The following is a 22920-nucleotide window of genomic DNA, read 5'->3' as shown; positions in this document are numbered from 1 at the left end:
GACAGAAAAACAAGGCTTATCTGCACAGAGCATAAATTGATTTATTTAAGGACAAAATGGCACAATATTGCGACACGGAATGGTAAACGCTAAAACCTAGGTGCGAAGGGAAGCCCTCAGGGGGACCCCCAAGTGGTACCAGCCCCCAGGGCCCCAAGGAGCTTCCTGTAACCTTTGGAGCAATAAAGGGAGGCTGGCTGCCCTCTAGCCCCCTGCATACATTCCAGATCCTGAACCCCAGAAGGGGCTGTGTGGGGCTTCGGGTGCTCCACAGCCCCCCTGGGGCCCCGTCTCCTCTGCCACCTCAACTTCTCTGCCTACAGGAGGAGCGAGCCTCACGGTGACCCAGGAGTCCAGTCACAGTGGGCCTGCACCCGGGTCTGCAAGCCGACCCCCACCCACCTCTGTTTTGCAGCCCTGGCCTCTGCCTCTCCAGGCAGCCCCTGACCCTCCTGGCTAAGAAGCCCCACCCCCACCCCTACTAGGACTTTCGCACTGCCCCCCCCCCCCCCCCGCAGTCACAGACATTCCCCCGCCCCCGGGGGGCTGCAGATGGGAGGATGGGGTCCAGCAAAAGCAGCAGCCGCCCCAGGACAAGGACAGAGGCCTGAGAACAGGGAGGGGCAGGGTGTGTCCAGCCCACTCAGCTGCCCTTGCAAATCCCAGGAGACTCCCGGCTCCCCCCCCCTCCCCCAGCCCAGGATCCTCCCCGCCAACACCTGCCCTCGAGCCAGGGGACTGAACAGAGGCCTGGGAGGCCCGCCAGCCTGGAGGGGCGTCTGGCCCTGCCGCGTGCTCCGGGCTGGTCTGGACCTCGGAGCCCCCTTCTGTAAAACGGGTGAAGGTCGCTAGCGTGAAGGGCGACCGGAGGACGGGACACACAAACGCGCGGGTGACACTGGGCTCGGCGCCTAACTCCACACTCCCTCCTCCCCAGCACAGCTGGCAGCTCCTGCACCTGCCCCGGGGCCCCAGGAAGGAGGACAGCGGGGCACACCAGGGCTGCTGGGGGAGGGCGAGGGCAGGCCATGTCCTCCAGAGGCAAGGGGACCTGCTGAGCGCCGGGGACCTGCAGCACCCCCCCCCCCCCGACCCCGTTAACGTTCCTTTGGGTCACTTGCTGACTCTTTCTGGGACTCCCTTTTCTCATTCCCAAGAAAGAGTCACACCCGTTAGTCCCTAAAGGGCATAAACTGGGCAGGGGGCCCCCAAAACATCCGGCTTTGCCAGGCAACAGGAACCTGGCTCCTTGGCTCTGCTCCCAGCCTCCCACCCCGCAGGTGCCCCTCCCAACAAGATCTCCAGCCAGGCCTGCAGATGCAAAGGGAAACTGTGTCCTCCGCCCCTGCCACTTGCCCCTCTGGGACTCAGATGACCACAGAGTGGGGGTCCCCCGGCTGCCGGCCGAGGCTGAGGGCTCGGGCTGCCAGGAGCAGGAGGAAGCCGCTGAGTGCCTCAGAGGCGCAGGAGCCCCAGGCCAGGGCTAGAGACCAGCCGAAGCTGATGCGGATGTCCTGCACGTGCCGGGGGCCGTACTGGCGGGCAGTCTCGGCGAAGGCCAGGTGGGAGTAGCTGATGTAGACGCTGACCCCTACCAGGGTCAGGGCACCTGGGGGAGGGGGGCAGGGGGACCACTTGCTGTGTCTACCCACTGAGTGCCACTGCCTCACCAGGACCTGGCCGAGGCGGTCCTGGAGACCAGGAGCCCCTCCCTGCTGGCCTTTGAGGGGAACAGAGGCTCTGATACAGTCCCCAAAGCCCTGGGCATCACCCCACAACCCCCCTCCATGAAAGGCACCACGTATACCCTCGGCAACAGTCCCCAGTCTATTGCCTCTGCATACACAGCACCCTCCCGTGTCCCCCAGTGTCCCTGACACACACACACACACACACACACACACGTGGAGCCAGGGACCTCTACTGGCAGTGAGGGGGGGGGTCTGGAGCTCTGACCAGCTCCCCTCTCCTTACCGTTCCCCCCACGTCATTGGGTTACTCCCCCCCACCCCCCCACCCCGGCCCCAGCCTGAGCCTCCAGCGCCTGCGGGCCCCCGCCTGCCCCCTCCCCCGTCTGCGATCGCCCCGCCTGCCCCCTCCCCCGTCTGCGATCGCCCCGCCTGCCCCCTCCCCCGTCTGCGATCGCCCCGCCTGCCCCCTCCCCCGTCTGCGATCGCCCCGCCTACTCCCATCAGCCCCGTCTCCCCCCAGCGCTGACACTGTCCTCCCTTGGACTCTCTGGGGCTGCTCAGAGCGCTGACAGTGATGTCAACGGACCCATTTCCAAGGAGCATCCCCCGTGAGGACAGCAGCCAGCCTGGACCCTGAGCGAGCAGAGCAGGTGGTGTTCTTCGAACCGGGTCCTTCGGAAGAGGAGCGGCCCGCAGCAGCTGCCCCCGGGCCCTCCGTCCACCCACTCGTCTGGGCCATGGTTCTGAGAGCATCATGCCAAGGCTTCCTGGATACGATCCCACCCCGTTACTCCTCTCCGAAGCTTCCCAAGGTCCTCTTCACTGGATTTAGACCCACACAGCCGGTCTCTGGGGGCCGGCCGCAGCTGACTGCCGCTGTCATTCTCTGAAGTGCACACCCGGGCTGTTGGTCCCCCAGGCTCTTGGCACCAGGCAAGCCTGCCTGCTCCTACTTGACCAAGGTCTCCCACAGGGACAGCATCCCCTGGCGAGGAGGCAGGCCTGCCCCAGAGGAAGCCCTAGGCCCCCATGGTCTGGGCTTCAAATGCCATGGCCTTGACCGTAGAGCTGGCCCGGATGCCAGACCCGGCTCAGGCCTCACCCCGACAGCACAGGCCTCTGATGGCTGACCCCAAGGAGCCCCAGGGCAGCATCAGCGACAGCCAGGCTTGGGCAGCAGGGGGCACCGGCTGGCGGGCAGGCGCAGATGGCACTGAAAAGCACTGGTGACCTTGGTGAAACCTTGGACCTCTGAGCTGGAACCTGGGACCACAGGGAGGCCACGGCTGCAGCCCCGGGGGTGCGCCTGGCCAGCGCCCAGAAGAGCCTAGGGGAATGTCGGCCGAGGAACTGTTACCAGTCACATTCTGGGCCTGGACCCGGGTCACTGCCAAGGACCGCGAGGCCCCTCTTCACCTGTGTCACTGCCGGGGTCTGACCACGCCAGCTGCTCCCACCAGGCCAGTCCCGGAAGGAGAGAACAGCGCCCCCCCTGCAGGTCTAGGAGACCAGGTGCAGGGATCGCCTTGGGGAGCTCAGCCCTGGGCTTCCTCCCTCCCTGGCTCGAGGCCCACAGCCAGAACCCCTGCCTGCGTCCCTAGAAAGGCCCCGTAACCCCCAACATGCTTTTGCCTGCTGCGGCTCAGTCCCCAGGCTGGGCCCAGGCTCAGCACAGGCCAGATGGGAGCAGGAGACAGGGTGGCCGGAAGGAGGCACTCCCACTCCCAGGACGTGTGGCCCCCAGGGCGCCCACGCTCACCTCCTAACAAGAAGTAGCAGCCGGTGAAGAGGAGGAGGACCACGCTCCGCGTCAGGGAGCCCAAGAGGCCACAGATCCAGCCGCACACGACGAGGACGAGGCTCAGGGGCAGGGTCACCATGACGGCTCGGTGCAGGGCTGCCGGGAGAGGGGGCTCAGCGTCCCAGCTGGGACCTGGACCGGCCCCCACTGCCCCCCACCCCTGCCGGCAGATCCAATTGAGCGCTGCAGAGCCCTGTCTGCCTGGAGGTCCACCTTTGTGGGACAGTTTTGCCTGCAGATGAAGGACAGATGGGGGGTGGGGACTCAGGCCCAGGACTCACAGATGAGGTGCTGCACTGAGGTGGGGACATCCAGGTTCCCGCTGGTAAAGGGATCGATCAGGGGGATGCAGCTGTTTTGCCCTAAAAAGCAGAAAGGACAGAAGCTTGGGGGGCCGGACACCTGTGGGATCCCCAACCACCCCGGGTCCCTCGGAGATGGGCGGTCTTGCGGGCACACTGGACATCACACTCTCAGCCCTGCCTGAACCCAGCGGGCTGGTCAGTGGCCACGGAGCCCCAGATTCTCTTCTGGACCCCAGAGTTTGTGACTCCCAGTGGGTTTGGAGGATTTAAGACCTGTTTTGTTTCTGTAACGGACAAATATACCTACATAGATGTCGGTCTGAAATTCAAACATCCCGGAGACGCTGCCCTCAGCTCTCCCTTAGGCTTGGGGCCCTGAGCAGGCTCACGTGTGGCTTTGCCTGGACAGGAAAAGGTGCGTGTAACGTGGACTCCTACTCTTGCACACACACATGCATACCCACCCACATCTGCACAACACACATGCACACATCAAGGGGGCTTTGGAGCAATCAGCACAGTGTGTTCTGCGGATGCACCAACAGCTCGTCTTTCCTACCCGGCCGCCACCAAGGATGGTGTCGTCACGCACGCGCACGCGCGGAGCCTCCCACACGTACACTCATGTGCACACACGCACACTGACACATGCACACGCGCTGGCACTCACACAGACCTATGCTCACGCATATGCACACACACACATTCACACGCTCTCACAGACACTGCTGCCCCCCAGGGCTGGTCCTGTGCAGGGGAGGACCCCCAGCCCGCTGGTCACCCCGTTACATAGGCCTTGCGGAGGGAAAGGCCTCCCCTCTCCGCAGGTGTGAAAGGTACAAGGCACTCCTGTTTGGTGCCCAAGGGCTCGTCAAGCCGTCAGGTGGTGGGGAGGGGGTGGGGGAACAGAGAGGAACAGGGGTCTTACTCCGGGGGCCCTGGCTGTGCTAGTGAACCTCTGCGGACAGCAATTGAGAAACAACTCGTGGTCACTTGGATGTGGAACCGTGCCCTTCCCGGAGGTCCCCAGTGCCCCGCACCTCTCCCACCTCAGCGCCCGCACCCCTGCTTGAGGAAGAACAGGAGCCTGTGCCCTGGGTGCAGGGTCCTGCCCCTGCTTTCCTCCCTCACTCTCCCAACCACCCCCCACTGACTTGCATCCTGAGAATAAGCATCTTCTCCCCATCGGACAAAGCCTTGGAGGGACAGGCAGCAGCCAATGGCAGAGCGCACTGAGAGCCGGGGGTTCCTTCTCATCTACCAAGCAACGTGCCGCTACTAACACAAGACACCCCCGCCCCCACCAGGGAGGGCAAAGGAATGCCCAGGGCTCCTGCTCCCCAGGCTCTGGGGGCCCCAAAATGCCCTTCTCCCCGCAACCGCCCGGTGCCCGACCCTTTCATTTCTGAGCCCTACTGTCACCGCCCAGTTTTGGGAGAAAACAGAGTCCGGGATGGGGAGTGGGGGCAGGAGGGGCGCTGCCCTGCACGCGCCCTCTGCGCCCCAGCCCGCCAGCACTGTACCTTCACAGACGCGCCAGAGCCCCGAGTGTGAGGACAGCCGCGAAGCCCGCCCGGTGCTGTTGCCGGCGGCCGCCACCTCCAGGACGTACCAGTAGTCGCTGGCCACGGCGGCCGCCAGCAGCGCGAAGCTGAGCAGCGCGCCCAGGGCGGCGGCCAGGAGCAGCGCGCCCAACCAGGCCATGCAGTCCGGGAGTGGCGCCGGGGATTTGGGGAGCAGAGAGGACCTCGGGGTTGAGAGAGTCGAGGAGCGGGGAGAAGGCGAGGCCGGCCGGGGAGCGGGGGCTGGGATTTGGTGAGCTGGGCGGGCGGGGGGGGGGGGGGGGGAGGCGCCAGGGAGTAAGGGGCACGGTTGGGGGGATGCGGGGAGCTGGGGCGGCAAGCTGGTGCTGCCACTCCGAGGGTTTTCTGGACGCGGCGCCCCCTTTTCTGCCTGCGCGCCAGCCTCACAACACACCCCCTCAGGTTTGCAGGAAGATCGGTCCCACCTCTTGGCGACGCGATTGCAGATCTCGGGTGCAGGGATGGAGGTCTCAGAGCTGCAGGCGGACCTGCCCCAGACCTGGGTTCAAACCCCAGCGTCCCCGAGGAGCTGGTCGCTGGAGTGGGTCCCTTGTCAAATGTCTTACTCTCTCCAAACCTCCAGTTTTTCAGCTGCCAAATGGCCGGGCTGAGGAGGAGGAAGGGTGGGGCCTGTGTCATCTCAGGAGGGGGCTCAGCAGGCAGCTGACCTCGCTGGCCAGGAAGCTGGCAGCCTGAATGGTGGGAGGCAGCCACCCCTGGCTGCGGCACTTGACCCCTGGCTGCTCCTGGTCTTAATCAGTCTCCAGGACTAACCAAAGGGACCCAGTGAGGCGGGCTGGATGGGCAAAGGGCCTGGGCAGGCTGGCAAGGGGGCTATGGAAGAAGTCTTGCTTCCAGGCAGCCTTCTACAAAAGCAGGAGGGGAGGCGGGGGAGGGAGAGCGGGGAGCGAGGAGGCAGGGCAGGGCCGCTGCTGGACGACGGCGAAGGTGAACAGTGACCCAGCGTTCAGCCACAACGTGACAAGGACCCACACTGCCTTCAGTGGGTCGCAGCCTTGTTTTGTGTTGAAGGTATGATTGAGGGACTAGGAGGACGGGAGGAGCCCCTCTTGGGTGGCAGCTCCATATGCTTTTTCCCAGCAACCCCTGCCTGTCAGCCTGAGCTTTCTGGAAGGGTCTCCTTGGCACCCCCATAAAGAGGGTTCTGCTGGTGGGCACCTGGGTGGCTCAGTGGGTTGGGGCCTCTGCCTTCGGCTCAGGTCATGATCTCAGGGTCCTGGGATCGAGCCCCGCATCGGGCTCTCTGCTCAGCAGGGAACCTGCTTCCTCTCTCTCTCTCTGCCTGTCTCTCTGCCTACTTGTGATCTCCGTCTGTCAAATAAATAAATAAAATCTTAAAAAAAAAAAAGGGTTCTGCTGGCAGGGCTGGGGACCACACTGCTGGAGGCCATTGTCCGCACTGAGCCACACAGCTGCACACAGGAATAGACACGTCTCGCGCTCACGATGCAGTGTAGATGGCCATGTTAGCAGTCTACACCCTATCTCCCTGCTTTAAAGTTCCGTGCCCGAAACCCAGTGTGCAGTTGGGAGCCACTGACTACTTTGTCCCCCTAGGCAGCAGGCACTGGTCCTCACGGGGCTGCTCCGATGAATCCCACCAGTCTCTGTCCCTAAGACGGACCCAGATCACCCCCTAGCCTGGTTCTGAAAAAGCGCCCCTTTGCAATGACCCTTTCCACTGGTGGTCCTCCTATGACTGGCTCATCACCCGCGGCTGGAGCTGTCGGTTGGCCACTTGGTAAGTAAGCACCAAGCCCGTCTGCAGGATGCTAGAGCCTCTTCGGAAATCGCATCAGACCACCACCACCAAAATCAGGGGTGGGAGGGACGTTTGGATGGAAGAAATTCCGATTTTTAAGTGACAAAGAAACCGGGCTTCCCCCGAGCCTCTTTTAAAAACTTGCATTCAACTAGCTCTTCGGGGGTGGTAAGGACCCTGACCCCAGCGATGGCTGTGGGCCCAATGAGCCTCCCATTCCAGGCTGATGCCACAGGGCATCGCCTCCAGCCCCGGGCTGAGGAAGCAGCTAAAACTGCCGGGGAAACCACGGAGCCGCTCGGCGTCGCGGCTCAGGCACCGACTCAGCTCGCTGCTCTCAGCAAACTCCTCCACAGGCCAGCGCCGTGCAATCGGGGTGCCCTGTGGGCCGGTCCTCCTCGGGAGACTCATCGAGACGCTGTTGTGGCCAAAACCAACCATGCTACAGGGCTCTCAAGGGGCGGAGGTCGTAGATCGGACACAGAGGTCTTCCACGCTGATGCGGCTGGCGGCCAGGCTCCGTGCGCCACGGCGCAGGCGGGGAGGTGGCCACACACGGGGTCAGTCTCATCCCAGGAAGCAATAGGATCTATGAAGGATACCTCAGGGTCACGTCAGACTCGCCAGGGTCTGCCCACGGGCCCCAGACGCAGCTTTCTACCGGGCAAACGGGAGGGCCGCACATCGCGACATGCACCGGAGTCCCCAGAGCACACGCTTCTGTTCCCGCGCCAGACACAGCTTTCCCTTCTGTGGTTGTCAGCCGCCTCCTCCCGGTCCCGACAGACAGCTCGGGCCTTCCGTGCTCTACTCAAGGCAGCGTCGTCACACGGCTATTTGCTGGCCGTGGCCTAGAGCCCGCGCTCGCCATGGGAGACTGAGTCCTCCCTGGCTGTCACTCGGGTCCCGGGCGCAGCACGTGGCTCCTGTCAGCGCTCAAGCATCGAGTGAATGAGTGGACAGACGTCCCCGCCTTGGGGGTCAAGGGGAACATAACCACAGAGAAGCTAAGGCCCTGGTGTGGCTGGTCAGCTGAAAACTGGCCCGAATGCTGCAGGCTGAGCCCCGCGGGGGAACCGGCGGGGAACCAACCGTGCAGTTGCTTTAAGAACGAGACGGCCCCCTCTCCTTCCCCCACCCCCGCCCCAGACGAGAAACCCTTTGTGATGGTGACACTGGTTCAGAGCCAGGTGCCTGCACAACGGAACCTCGTCTCAGCTCAGACCTTCCACGTCAGAAGCAAGCACAGACGTTTCACGGTTGTCGCAGCAGAGCAAGCTGGGTGAAGGGCTGTTGGGGCCCCTTTGGACCGTCTTTCCAAGTGCCCATGAATCTCAGTTCGAAATTTTTTAAAATGTTGTGTTAGGAAGATCAATGGAATCCTTGGGGGGACGGATTCCGCTCCGCAGAGTGCAGGCCTGACAAAGCAGTCCGAAAAGCGGCATGGGGATGGCTTCGAGCCAGGCCCCGCTCTGGAGTCAGGCAGCCGACCCCGGCCACACCCGCAAGGCAGGGGCGCATCATTCATCAGGGAGGGCCCATCTCCAGGGCCAGCGGGCCTGGGTCCCGTCCTTAACCTTTGTCATATGATCTTGGACAAGCTTCTCCACCTCTCTGCGAGGCTCTATTTCTGCATGACAAAATGCAGGTAAGACCACCTAAGACTTTACCGGCAAATTGTGACTTCTTTAAGTGCAACCTGCAGAGTGGTCAGCACCCCAAGGGGGTACCAACCTGCTGGCACTGTGTGAAGGCTCCACGCTTGGCAGGTCACTTTGGGTCAGGCTGGCACTCGTCAGTGCTGGGGACAGCGGGAGGATTCGGATCCCGAGGCTGGCCGGCAGCGTATACCGTGCTCTGCATGTGCCCGCCCTTAAGGATCTCTCACGACCCTTCCAGACTCTCACAGACTTGGAGAATGCAAAAAGGGACACATATATGAAAAAAATCCTGAGGCTTTCGGCCTTGGCAAAGGCTTCTGGCTTGATCAACAGAGGTCTATTTTGTGCTTCAAGAGGACAGTCACGAAGGCCCGGGGATAAACACAGCCTCTAGACAACACCTCTGTAGGAGGGGAACGTGTAAGATGGCCTACTCCCGCTGGGTCTTGCTCCACAGCCCGGCCTGCCGAAGCCGAGAACCCCATCACTGCCCGCTGCACAAAGGGTCAGCCTCTCTACGGAGCCACCGGTAAAGGGCCACTGTTACAGTGAAGGACCCATGACGCATGGGCACAGACATCAAAATAAAGCAGCTCAGAGTACAAAGGCTAGAGAACTTTTCTCCCTCCAACAGAAACCACTGCAGCAAATATCCTCCGAGCTCCTCCCTGTCTGACAGATGCGGTAGAAAGAGCGGAGTCTGAAACGCATTTTGCATGGCCAGTTCACAGCTGGTACGGACACAGGTGACACATACGGGTGGGCCTTGTAGGCCAGGGCCGGCTTCTTGTCTGCTGGGGCTCATCCCAGCCCCGAGGCCCCGCAAGCCTGTGGGTGGGAAGCAGCAGGTGGCGGGCCAGGAACCACCACACAGACCCGACAGGATTTTAAAAACCCAGTAGGGTCTGCAGCTGTGTTTCAAATGAAATGGTTTTTATTTTTCCGAAAACAACAAGATGACCTCCAGTAGAACCGTTCACAACCCACCCTGCAGCTCCAATTCGTGGAGGGACGGATACAGTCTGTCCCGTAACACCAGGCTTCAGCCGCGTGTGAGCCGGCCTCGGGGAGGGACGAGCACAGGGAGAAGGCAGATGCGCGGGGGAGCGGGTAGCAGCCGCGGAGACACGGCCACCCGGGGCTGACAGGTCACCCGCAGCAGCCCACCAAGTCCCCACGGCTCGGAGTCAAGTGATTTCAAAAGGATCCGGGCCTCTGCATTGCTGTTGGGGCAGGAGCCGCGAGCCGGGCCGGGAGCCGCGAGCCAGGCCGGCAGACGAGGGCGTCTAATGCGGCAGCATTTCGCGCGTGACGGCTCCTGCTTCCGGCTGCCCCGTCTCCAGAGCCACCCGACGACGGAGAAGGGCTTCGCGCTCGCTCTCGTTGTACTCTGCGCTGTTCTGCGAAGTAGTAATTCCAGCACAAGAGAGCGGCTTTGCAGAGCCCGAGAAGCTGGGACGCTGTGTCAGGCCCCCTCACACACGCCTCCCGCACCCGCACAGAAGGCCAGCTGCAGTGGTGCAGGCTTCGGGACCCCGCGTTACAGACCAGCAAACCGCAGCTCAGGGGCACCAAGCCGCCGAGGTTAAGTGACGTCACTGCTCTAAGTGACGTCATGGAAATCCATGATCTTGTAGACTACGAACAAAATATCTAAGTTATCTACAAAAAATTTCCTCTAAAAGACATTTCCAGTGCACTTTTTAGATTAATCGATCCCTCTGTCCTCCTAGATGGGGGTTCACAGGAGAAGCACAGGTGCCTCACCGGCCACCTAACCCGCGTGGGGAGAGGGAAGTAGCCACCTGCAGAGCGCTGGGAGCCTGAGACCAGGAACCCCTTCCGCGGGTCTCCCCGCCCAGGCCTGCCTGCCCCACCGCGTCACAGCTCATTCAGAGCAAGGAGCCAGGCCTCTGGAAAGGGCACTGGCATTAAGGACCTTTTTGTTGTGTTAGAGATGTGACAACCCTGCCATGGGCCCGTGGTACGCGCTGGAGGGACGCACAGTCGGCTGACCTCCGAGCCAGAGGCTGGCTTTGCTGTCAAGACATCGGGCCTCCTCCACCCCACCCCGCCACGGGGGCTCCGCGCCGGAAGGGCTCTGGCACACCTGGGGGCCCAAGGCAGCCCGGGGTTGGATTCCTAGCTCCCCTGTGAAAATTCCAAAACGACAAGACAGGCAAGGAAGCCCACGCTCAGCACCTCAGAGCCCCGGCAGGGATGGCGTTCTGTCTGCTCTGCTCCGGAAGGCGGGAGGCCTCTGTACCAGAGCCGACGGGGAGAGGACCGCTGCAGGCCCTGGACATACCCAAGTGAGACAGTGTAGCGCGGACACAAGAAATGCGCACCGTAAGTTCAGATCATCAGACAAATAAAATCTGAAATGGCGTCCTTAATTCTCTATTTGTGCAGCCGCAACAGACCCATGATTACGTTCAGGCATCAAAGCTCAGGCTGCGCAGCCAGCTGCCAGCCTGAAGCCGACGCTGCGCCGCGGGAGGGCTCCGCGGCCAGAACACGCTGCTCACCCTCTCACCCCCAGGAGCCCAGGAACCAACGGCACAAAAACTACCAAAGAAAAATGAGAGAATCGGTTCCTGGACTCAGCGGCCCGAAGAGAAGCGGCCCCGGCACTGCTGTCAAGAAAAAAGCAAAAGTCTAGCTTCAATATTCTAATTTCAAATCGTGGATGTTCCTGTTTCCTAAGGCGCTGGGCAGGGTCCCGGCAGGGTGCGCGCCCCACGCGGGGAGCAGCTCGCCCTGCGGCGGCGGGGTCACTCCGCGGCGGCCAGCTGCTCGATGGCACAGCGCACTCTCTTTGCCGTCTCTTCGAATTCTTTCTGCTTACTGCTGGTTTCCTTTGCCTGGAAATAAAGAAGAGGCGCGTGAAACCGAGCTGAGAGCTTCCCCATCACACCCTGTAGATAAGACCAACGTGGAAAGAACAAGGCGACATTGACTGAGCCCCTAACAAATCAGGCGCTGGGTTAGGGCGGAGAACGCCCCCCCCCCTATCTGGGGCTGAATATCCCGACTCACGAGCCCCCCACCTCAGCTACTTCCAATTAATTATAACAGAAAATACTCCGCGACCTTCGTGCCCTGAGCACCATTTCACCTGCTTCACACACGCGGACTGCTTTCTCGCTCGGCGCCCCATGAGGCAGGGGTCACCACCGCCCGCGCTCTACCATGACGAGGACCACACCGCCCCAGAGGTGTGCAGGTGGCCCAGCCAGGCTCTGGCACATTCCTAATCTTAACCACCGCCCGCACTGCTTCAGAAGCTCCCCCAGCTCAGGCCCAGAGCCCCCTCCTGTCCACGCAGACACTGCCGAGTCTTCTGCTTCCCGCAGCCGACACTGCCTTCTGACTGTCTGTCCCGCTCAGTGCTCCGCCGGGACAAGTGCCGCATCCCGTCAGCAGACCCAGGAACCTCTCTGCCGACCCTCATGTGTGTTCTCCCGGACTTCTCTGACACGTTAAAAAGCTAACAGACCTTTATTAAGTTTGTTTTCTAATTAGAGGCTAACTTTAAAAAATCACTTTTCATTAAGTATTTCTGTGTATCTTAATTTTGCTGCCATGTATAAGGCTTACTTAAAATTATTAATTAAAAGAAAAATTAATAAAATAAGAAATTGACACGAAAAAGAGATCATGGCCTGAGTCAAAATCAAGAGCGAGACACTCAACCAACTGAGCCACCAGGTGCCCCTCTAATTTCTTTTTTTTTTTCTTTTCTTTTTTTTTTTTTTTAAAGATTTTATTTATTTTATTTGACAGAGATCACAAGTAGGCAGAGAGGCAGGCAGAAAGAGAGAGAGAGAGAGAGAGAGAGGAGGAAGCAGGCTCCCCGCTGAGCAGAGAGCCCGATGCGGGACTCGATCCCAGGACCCCGAGATCATGACCCGAGCCGAAGGCAGCAGCCTAACCCACTGAGCCACCCAGGTGCTCCCCCTCTAATTTCTTAATAAAGGTGGATTGAAGGAAAAATCAGAAACTCACGGGGCACCGCCTGCGTGGCTCAGTCGGTCAAGCATCTGACGCTTCATTTCCGCTCAGGACATGATCTCAGGGTCGCAAGACTGAGCCCCACATCGGGCTCCACACTCCGCGAGGAGTCTGCTCGGGATTCTCCCTCTTCCTCTGCCCCTCCCACTCTCTCCTTAAAATAAATAAATAAATCTTCAAAAACCCCGAAAACTCGCTATTAAAAACATAGTGTTCCCTGAGCAGAAGTTTACCATCTGGAGCTTTGGCGTCTCCTCCTTCCTCTGCGCTTCTTTCTCCCTCATCACGAGCGTCCACAGACGCAGGTCTGCTTGCTCCCATTCAGGTCATTCCCTGAACTAGTTTATTTTCTTTTCTTTTTAAAAAATATTTTATTTATTTTTTTGACAGAGAGAGACACAGCGAGAGAGAGAAAAGAAGCAGGGGGAGGGGAGAAGGAGAAGCAGACTCCCCACTGAGCAGGAGCCTGATGTGGGGCTCGATCCCAGGACCCTGGGATCATGACCTGAGCCAAAGGCAGAGGCTTAACGACTGAGCCCCCCAGGCACCCCTGAACTGGTTTATTTTCTAACTGGTTCTAATTTACTTCCTTTTTCTCAAAAGGTAGAGGTGGCGATGCAGCAGCGGGAATGTCCTGAGCAGGGAGCACGCTCCCAGCCTAGAGGCCGTCCAGTGGGGCAGCACACCTTCCAGCGTCAGGCCCCAGGCGGGCGACTCCCTCAGCGATCCTGTCACACGGATGAGCAGCGGCACCTCCCGTGGGAGTCTGGGGCCTCAGACACCCGCGGCATCACAGCAAACATCTGTGCCTGGTCTCCAGGATCTGCTCACCCGACACAGTCATCTCAACTGTCCAATAAACGACTACCTTAAACCACATGCTGCGACCACAGAGCTGACTTTCCGGTTGAACACGCCAGCCCCCCAACCGTACTGACCCTCACAGAACAGACGAGGTCTGCGTGCCAGCCCACACTCAGGAGTGACGTGCCCTCGACTGCCCACCTGGGGGCTCCAGGGCAAAGCAGACAGACCTCTGGTTATGCCAGTTCCCTGCACGTGGCTCTGACCCCAGACATGACCATCTGTTCACATGGGCAAGTGCACGGGGACACGAGGGGACCCGCGTTTTACCTTAGTGATAATTATTTGCAGCAGATCTTACAGTCAGCTGGTACTCTAGAACAGCGTGTCCCACAGGACCCTTTGCAACAACAAAACTATTCTGTTATCTGTGCCATGCAGCATTGCAGCAAGTGGCCACGTCCCTCCACTGGGCAGGTAGGACACTGTGTCACCAGAGCACGGAAACCTGCCCTCTACAGAGTCTTTGTCATCAAAGCCGTGCCCAGTGACGGCCACAGGGCTGGCGAGCACAGTTCCGCAACATCACAACAGTACAGTGAGGGCCCCAGGCTCACAAACTCCCTGTTGTGTAAGTTGTGTAAACTGATTATGGAAAGTATGAGCAGCATACGCTTTTTAGTCTTTTTTAAAATACAGAAATTTAAAAATTATCTGAAGGAAACACAGTAAACAGTGGTGACCACCCCTTAGGCCTTAGCATAGCATGGAGCTTTTGAGTCTCCCGCCTGAAAGTTTGCATTGTTTTGTGATTAAACAAAGCAACAGCAACAGCAACAAAGGCATCCTTTTGAAGTATCTTGGGTTCTGGGGCGCCTGGGTGGCTCAGGAGTTTAAGTGTCTGCCTTGGGCTCAGGTCGTGATCCCAGGGTCCTGCTCAGCGGGGAGTCGGCGACTCCCTCTGCCCCTCCCCCTGCTGGTGCTCGACTACGCGCTCTCTCAAATAAATAAGAATCTTCAAAAAAAAATTTAAGCTTCCTGTATTCTGACTTGGGGAGAACAGGAACAGTTGCACAATGAAAGCAAAACATTTTCTTCCCATCCCCCACTTTTCTCACTTGCCTGTTTACCCTGCTCTGGCGTGGCCCCACTGCTGTTCCCGCAGATGGTGGCGACCTGGTGGGCTTCCTGCTCCAGTGAGTCACCTCTCCCCACAGGCACCTGGCTCTGCCCACCAGACCATGGGGCCTAGAAGCAGTGGGTCACTCACTGTATTGGAGCTGTGCTGTCACAACAACCTTTTCTCTTTGTTGCAACACCGAACAACCTTTGTCTTTTTCAGCGCACAATCCACAGTCTGGCTTCCGCCTCTCCCTGGGCTATACACCGATCCCCCTTCTGTTTGCCGGGGCACAGATTTCTCACCACTGTCCCCTAAGTAAACAGGCTGGTCTCTCATCTAGAATGGGCTTGGCAAACTGTGGCCCATGGGACACAGCCTGTTTCTCAGTCATTGGGCTACAAATGGTTTTCACATTTTTAAACAGTTGTGAAAACAAGAACAACAGAATAATATCTACTAGAGGGCGCCTGGGCGGCTCAGTTGTTTGAGTGTCTGCCTTCGGCTCAGGTCATGATCCCAGGATCCTGGAATCGAGTCCCACATGGGGTTCCCTGCTCAGTGGGGAGCCTGCTTCTCCCTCTGCCCCTTCCCTCTGCTCATGCTCTCTCACTCTATATAAATAAAATCTTAAAAAAAAACAACAAATAAAGAAAAAGAGTATCTAACAGAAACCTGCAGCCCATGAAGGCTAAAATATTGACTATCGGTGGCACCTTGCGGAGGGTGTGCTGACCCCTGACCTAGAAGGCTCTCCCTGGCCCACTTCCCGCTTCCAGCCCTGCAGTTCTCAAGGCCCCACTGTGCAAACACTCTTCCACAACATGCTACACTGACTGCCAAGTTCTTCCACTTTCCTAACAAAAAATTTGGTATTCAGCATTTATCCTATATTAGACAGAACTATTTCATAATCATCTCTAAAAAGGAACATAAATTTTCAACCAGAAAAGGGTCTCAGAAATCACGGGGATCTGTCTTCCTCATGCAACCAAGACCAGCCTGACCTCATGGAGTCGGTGAGTGGCGGGGACAGAGCCAGGATGCCCGCTCCCAGCCCCGTGCTTTGCTACAAGGATAGCAAACACCCAAACATTTATTCTCTGTAATTTCGTCAGACTTAGCAAATAAAAATAGGGATGCCCAGTAAATTGAAACTTCACAAACTTTACAAAAACAAGTAACTTTTTTAGAATACATCCACACCAAACACGAACTCTACCTGAAATTCAGGTTTAACTGGGAGCCGACTTTCCCTACCACCCTGGCTGCCTGGTACCCATCCCGCTGTGGACCCTCGGCCTCACCCCTCCTCTCCCCCGATAACCCAGGATGCCTGATCCCAAGGTCCAGTTGGACTGGAGCCTCTTCTTCCCAATACCCATGATGCCCCTTCCCCGACATGCTACTGCGTGCCCCCAAACCCTCTGCCCGAACACACAACGTGTAAATGGCCTCCCACACAGACTGTCACTGAAGGCCGGACGCCAGCCTGACCACCAGCGCCCACCACCAGAGGACCTCGTACTAAACACATCTTCCAAGAGGGAACAACCCCAAGACCACATTCCAGGATAGATGGCTCCGAGGGGGCTTAACACTGCTTTCCGAGGAAAACAAAGCCGCTCTGGGGCGAGGGCGCAGAACTCAGTGCTCAGCGGGGTTGGCCCTTGGGTCTCGCTCTGGCTAATACGTACAATTTTGTTCTTGGCTCTCTCTTTGTCCAGTTTCAAAAATTCACTGAGGGTTAATTCTTCGAACTGCTTCTTGACAGAAAGGAAAGCACAACCAGACGAATGCTTCTTGTGCTCCTCTCTAAAAAATCAATACGGGACCAGAGAAAAGTCAGGGGAAGGGAGAAGAGCGAGCGTGTCAGCAACACCCAGCTCCCCGCTCCCAGACGTGCCTCCCTCTGCTCGCTCAAGTTCGCAGGACCACGGCTGGGTCCCAGGCACGCTCCCACAGCCCACGCCCGGCCTGCCCTCTCTCGGGGCATCTCCCACTGCGCTTAGGGCTGAGGGGATTTTTCTGGAGTCCTGCAGCAATTAGCAGGAAAAGTGGTACATAAGGGCAGGGGCAGCACACCTCAAGACCCTCTAAAACCCTCGAGGAAGGAACTGTGTGAAGTAATCTCCCCCATTTCCCTGGAATTGTTACAGGATCTGCTCGCGGGCCAGGCTTCTCCGGGGAACTCCCCGGCCTCACTGTCTGCCCTGCGAATTACCCCTGCGTAGAGGACAGCAGTGTGAGCGGAACAGCACCGGAATGAACACACAGCCGCACCAAGCCCCAGAGGACAGCCGATAGGATGGACGTCTGAACGTGCTCCGGCACTGAGAAATTCACTCCCAGGATTACAAGGGGTACTCCCTCAGCGATCCCGGCACGCGCACCATGCCAGCCCAGTCAAGAATGGGTCACGAGGGCACCTGGTGGCTTAGTCGGCTGAGCATCCCGGGATCGGGCCCCGCATCGGGCTCCCTGCCCAGTGGGGAGCCTGCTTCTCCCTCTCCCTCTGCCTGCCACTGCCCCTGCTTCTGCTCTCTCCCTGTCAAGGGAATACATAAAATATTAAAAAAAAAAAAAAAAGAGAGAGAGAGACTGGGTCATAAGAGCAAGCACATCAGGGAAAAGCAACTCTCTTCTGGCCAAGAAGAGACAGCGTGGGGGATTCTCTACAGGAAATACTAACGCTGTGGCCCCAACGGGGTGTGAACGGGGGCAAAAGCCAGAGAAGGAGGTGGGGTCTCATGCCGGACAGCCATCAGGGTCCGTGCCAACACACACACGGAATTAAAAGAAACGGCTCTAGATGCCTTAAAGAACAAACCCCTAAACGCCGGCAGGGTACCCCTTGGGAGTGTCTTCTCTGGCGTGAGTGGCAGCTCCGGGACACTTCCGATCTGAAGCCTCCAGCTGGGAAAGCACCCGACACCCGCTCAACCCGCAGGCTCCACTCCCCCACGGGCCAGACCCGACAGGCGTCAAGGACAGTCCTCCAAGAACGCGCCGTCCTTCAGCCTCTGCGCTGGAGGACGTCGGGCCAAGTCCGGTCGGAAAAGGCCTAAGCGCCGCTGGGCACCGGCACAGAAATCCGTCCCTTGGCCGTCACAGGGGCACAACACGAGCTGCAAAAGCCGCAGCCGCTCCCCCACCGAGTCTCTGGGACATTCGCATGGTTTTCTCAGGCCCAGCTCGCAGCGGGGCGCCCTGGAAGCCCAGCGAGGCTGGCCTGGGGGACTTACATAGGGTCATCATCCGGCTCCCAGCCTTCCAGCTCCTTGAAGCAGAAGAAGCACTGGGCCAAGTCGGGCTCGTTCTCAGTGGGACAGTGGATGAAGCCGGCCTCGGCCATCTGCAGGGGAGAGCGCGGGCTCAGGCCCCGCGAGGAGCTCTAGGATCCCAGAGCCCAGGGAGGGAGGGGTCGCCCCGGCCGGGAGCCCACAGGGGGCGGGGTCGTCTGGGGGTCCAGGAGCCCGTAGCGGGAGGTAGCCCCGGCCGGGAGCCCACTGAGGGAAGGGGTCACCCCGGGCCCGGGAGCCCACCGCTGGAGGGGTCGTCCCGGGGTCTGGAAGCCCACGGGGAGAGGGGGGCCCGGGAGCCCACCGAGGGCGGGGTCGTCTGGGGGTCCAGGAGCCCGCAGCAGAGGGGTCGCCCCGGCCGGGAGCCCACAGCGGGCGGGGTCATCTGGGGGCCCAGGAGCCCGTGGCGGGAGGTAGCCCCGGCCGGGAGCCCACTGAGGGAAGGGGTCACCCCGGGCCCGGGAGCCCACCGAGAGCGGAGTCGCTCAGGATTCGGGAGCCCACGGGGGCAGGGGCTTCACGGGGCCGGGAGCCCACGGCCGGACCCGGTCACCCCGGGGCCGCGTCAGGGCTCCGGGGAGGGGCGGGCCTGGGGCCCAGGGAGGCCAGGCGGACTCACCCGCTCCGGGGTGCAGGCGCAGCCCTCCAGGAACGGCCAGTTCTTGAACGTAGAGACGCGGTGGTCCTTGAGGTAGAGCTGCCAGGCGGGGGGCAACGACGAAGCGCCCATCCCGCCGCCGCAGGCGCCGAGCGCCGACTCGATTCAAATCCGGCGGTTGGCGGCCGGCGCGGGGCAGGTCGGGAACGCGCTGCCCCACCGCGCTGCGCCCGCGGCATTCTGGGAAGGCAAGGCTGGGCGGCGCGGGGTGTGCTGGGAGTTGTAGTCCTCCCGCCGCGCGGCTCCGCTACTCGCGGCGCACCGAGCGCGCCCCCTCGCTCCCGCCCCTTCCCATACTCAGCGTTTCCCCGACGGCTTACGAAGACCGGTGGGAAGAGGCGTTGAGGCTGCTCTGACGTCCCCGGGGTGAGTTCAAGGAGTGGCCGCCGTCGAGCACACTTACGTTAAGCCTGTGCTCATTAAACACTCCCTTTCCCATAAGATTCTGTAACAGATATTTAACTCATAGATCAGCTTTCGGCTGTATCAAATTTTACCGATAACAGCTTCTGCCGTTTTGATTCTTCTGCATTATTTGTGCCAAGTTCCTACTCTCTAGGGTCCCATTTTTAACATCTATATAGAGTAGCCAGAAGCCCCCTGAGGCTGGTGTCCGTGCTGGCCCTTGTTAGTTTTGTGCATTTCCACCGGCTGCGGTCCTCGAGGGCTGGGTGAGCCGCTTCGCGCGCAGGAAAGGACGAGAAAACTGAGCAATCTCGTGGAACAGCAGGGAGGACACAGGGACAGAGACCCACCCGGAGGTGGGAGGGGGGCAGCCTGTATCGGGCCTGTGCCTGCTAAATATCCTGGTCAAGGTCTCCCTGGTTAGTTAACCTGAGCTAACCCCCACCCCCCAGACTTCTGGTCTTCTCACCCCACTGAGCCGAAGCAGACTTTTTGATCTTTGCACTTGCAAGAATGCAGAAAGGTATGTGCTTGTTTTAACTTGTATCTCTCAGATTAAAAGACGGATCAAGTCTTGCTTGTGAATGGCCCATTCCTGTCTTTACCCACTTAGCTGTTTGGTTATTGACATTTTTCCTATTGTCTGGTGAGTTTTTATACAAAAGGCACTTAACCTCATTCCTCTTGTCTTCCTCGACCTTGGCCCGGTTTGTTGTTTTTTGGACTTTGTGGTGTATTTTTTCTTTTTTCTTTCTTTCTAAGATTTTATTTGTTTATTTGGCAGAGAGACAGAGATCGCAAGTAGGTAGAGAGGCAGGCAGAGAGAGAGGAGGAAGCAGGCTCCCCGTGGAGCAGAGAGCCTGATGCAGGGCTCAATCCCCGGACCCTGATACCATGACCTGAGCAGAGGCTTAATCCACTGAGCCACCCAAGTGCCCCTGTTTGCCAAGATCTGGCCAGCTGACTCTACACTGTTTGATAGCAGCTTTGAAGGAAGGCAGGTTTGAGACACCACTTTTTTTTTTTTTTTTAAGATTTTATTTATTTATTTAACACACACAGCACAAGCCAGGGGGAGCAGTAGGTGGAGGAAGAGCGAGAAGCAGACTCCCCGCTGAGCAGGGAGCCCAATGCAGGGCTGGATCCCAGGACCCAGAGATCACGACCTGAGCCGAAGACAGAGGCTTCACCAACTGAGCCACCCAGGTGCCCCTGAAACACCACTTTTGTCACTTCGTAAACTCCCCCCATGTGCTGGGACCCATCTCTGGGGTCTCTCTCAGTCTCAGTTCTGCCCGTGGGTCTGTCTCCCTGTTCCTGCTCCAGCTGGATTTTTTTTAACAGATGAATAAATGGAGCCCCAGAGTCACTGGTAGAGTCCGGAAAGGGCAGGGAGTGAAACCAACGCCAGGAAGAGAGCCTGGAGCAGCTCCCGGGTGCTCGGCAGCCACAGACGGCAGCCGTCGCCCCCACCTGCTCCACAGAGTCAGAAAGGAGAATTCTAGAGGGCTTCAAGGCCACACAAAAGCTTCAGGAGAGCTTGAAGGACTAAGAGCCGGAGACAGAATTCTAAGTCCCTGAGGGCATCACTGACCTCACAGACCTGGGGTGGGGGGGCGTGGAGGGAGACAGCAATGACAATTGTGGGAGAGAAAGGGCAGGACAGAGAGGATGGGTGAGGCTGACCTCAGAGCAAACACCCCCCTTCCCTCCTCAAAGTGGTGTCCCAGCAACGGCAAATCCCGCAGCCTACAGGGAAAACTGTGTGTCCTCCATCTGTGTCAGGAACAGGGTGTTCTGAAGTCACTTCCCAAGCTGCAGGGGTGGCTGAGTGGCACCTCTCACATCCGTGGGCCAGAAATAAGAGGACTTCTCAATGCTCCAACCCCACGCAGTCTGCTGGCTTCCATTCTTTCAGTGTCACAACATTTTGGAAACCACTTCTTTTTTAGTTAAATAGGATCCACAGCCATCGTGAGACTTGAACTCACAACCTTGAGATTAAGAATCCCATGCTTAGGGGCGCCTGGGTGGCTCAGTGAGTTAAGCCGCTGCCTTCGGCTCGGGTCGTGGTCTCAGGGTCCTGGGATGGAGTCCCACATCGGGCTTTCTGCTCTGCGGGGAGCCTGCTTCCTCCTCTCTCTCTCTCTCTCTCTCTCTGCCTGCCTGTCTGCCTACTTGTGATCTCTGTCTGTCAAATAAATAAAATCTTTAAAAAAAAAAAAAAAGAATCCCATGCTTAGGGGCGCCTGGGTGGCGCCCTTGTTGGGTGTGTACCTTCGGCTCAGGTCATGATCCCAGGGTCCTGGGATCGAGCCCCACATCGGGCTCCCTGCTCTCTGGGAAGCTCGCTTCTCCCTCTCCCACTCCCCCTGCTTGTGTTCCCTCTCTTGCTGTGTCAATCTCTGTCAAATAAATAAAAAAAAGAATCTTAAAAAAAAAAAGAATCCCATTCTCTACCACACTCTACTGACTGAGCCAGCCAGGTGCCCCTGGAAACTTTTTATTGTATCATTTTATTATGATGATGATTACTACTAAAGATTTTATTTTTAAGTAATCGCTACACCCAAGGAGGGGCTTGAATTTACAACCCTGAGATCAATAGTTGCATGTTCTGCTGACTAAGCCAGCCAAGTGCCTCTTTACTGTATCGTTTTAAATTACAGAAAGCTTACAAGAACGGTACAAGGAATACTGATGTGTACTCTATCCAGATTTTCTGTTTACATGACGCATGTACATATAGAGAGAAAATAGAATATATATATATAGTATGTGTATATATGCATATTTTTTAAAAGATTTTATTTATTTATTTGAGAGAGAGAGACAGTGAGAGAGAGCATGAGCGAGGCGAAGGTGAGAGGGAGAAGCAGACTCCCCATGCAGCTGGGAGCCCAATGCGGGACTCGATCCCGGGACTCCGGGATCATGACCTGAGCCAAAGGCAGTCGTCCAACCAACTGAGCCACCCAGGCATCCCTATATGCATATTTTTTATCTGAGCAATTTAAGAGTAAGGTGAAGGCATTTTGCCTCTTTACCCCTACCTACTTCCATCTTTCATATAACCACAGCAAAATTGTCAAAATCAGGGAATTTAACATTATTTTTATAATTTAACGTTATCTTGGGGCGCCTGGGTGGCTCAGTGGGTTAAAGCCTCTGCTTCGGTTCAGGTCATGGTCTCAGGGTCCTGGGATCGAGTCCCGCATCAGGCTCGCTGCTCAGCAGGGAGCCTGCTTCCCTCTCTCTCTGCCTGCCTCTCCGTCTGCTTGTGATCTCTGTCTGTCAAATAAATAAATAAAATCTTTAAAAAAAAAAAGTTATCGTTATAATGAGCTTATACAACTCAACACCAAAAAACCCCCCAAGAGTTCAGTGAAACTCTGAGCTGACAATGAAACAATGTTCAATGAAACAATGTTCAATGAAACAATGAACTATTTGGGCAGTGGAACTGAGTAGACATTTTTCCAAAGAAGACACACAGATGGCCAACAGACACATGAAAAAGTGCTCAGCATCTCATTGCTGGGGAAATGCAAATCAAAGCCACACCGAGATCTCGCCTCACACCTGTCAGAATGGCTACCATAAAAAAGCACAAAATGTGAGCAGCGTTGGGGAGGGTGCGGAGAAACAGGAGCCGTCGGGCGCTGCCTGTGGGAAGGCAGACTGGCGCAGCCACTGTGGGAAACAGTATGTTGTGTCCTCAAAAAATTAAAATAGAAACACGTATGATCTGGCAATTCCACTGCTGCATATTTACCCAGAGGAAATGAAACTC

At 58.1% G+C, this 22920-nt stretch overlaps 2 protein-coding genes and 1 long non-coding RNA gene across 6 annotated transcripts; 1 reads left to right on the top strand and 2 right to left on the bottom strand.

Moving 5' to 3' along the window:
* Positions 1-21: 21 nt before the first annotated feature.
* On the bottom strand, positions 22-6661 carry TMEM235 (transmembrane protein 235). 3 transcript variants are annotated; one of them, XM_082705520.1, is made up of 5 exons: positions 5321-5934; positions 4105-4198; positions 3774-3854; positions 3451-3588; positions 22-1609 (listed from the first exon to the last, which is right to left on the bottom strand). In XM_082705520.1, exons 1-5 carry the CDS (start codon positions 5499-5501, stop codon positions 1456-1458), a joined length of 648 nt encoding a protein of 215 aa, XP_082561646.1. In that variant the 5' UTR covers positions 5502-5934; the 3' UTR covers positions 22-1455. The 3 variants fall into 3 exon arrangements, with proteins under 3 accessions (XP_082561646.1, XP_082561645.1, XP_082561647.1); XM_082705519.1 differs by lacking the exon at positions 4105-4198 and having other exon boundaries at positions 5806-6661; XM_082705521.1 differs by lacking the exon at positions 4105-4198.
* Positions 6662-9736: 3075 nt separating this feature from the next.
* On the bottom strand, positions 9737-18910 carry BIRC5 (baculoviral IAP repeat containing 5). Of its 2 annotated transcripts, XM_082705532.1 has the most exons (4): positions 18684-18910; positions 18008-18117; positions 16460-16577; positions 9737-11688 (listed from the first exon to the last, which is right to left on the bottom strand). In XM_082705532.1, the coding sequence occupies exons 1-4, from the start codon at positions 18792-18794 to the stop codon at positions 11599-11601; spliced, it is 429 nt and encodes a 142-aa protein (XP_082561658.1). In that variant the 5' UTR covers positions 18795-18910; the 3' UTR covers positions 9737-11598. The 2 variants fall into 2 exon arrangements, with proteins under 2 accessions (XP_082561658.1, XP_082561657.1); XM_082705531.1 differs by lacking the exon at positions 16460-16577 and having other exon boundaries at positions 18684-18887.
* A 55-nt stretch (positions 18911-18965) lies between these two features.
* LOC309850865 lies at positions 18966-21287 on the top strand. Its single transcript, XR_014304482.1, has 3 exons — positions 18966-19088; positions 19580-19650; positions 20190-21287. It is a non-coding gene; the product is annotated as an uncharacterized lncRNA (long non-coding RNA).
* The last annotated feature ends 1633 nt before the right edge of the window (positions 21288-22920 follow it).

This window comes from Mustela nivalis, assembly GCF_964662115.1.
Source record: "Mustela nivalis genome assembly, chromosome: 17".
In the NCBI taxonomy this organism is placed as follows: domain Eukaryota; kingdom Metazoa; phylum Chordata; class Mammalia; order Carnivora; family Mustelidae; genus Mustela; species Mustela nivalis.
This window is presented reverse-complemented; position numbering and strand designations above follow the sequence as displayed.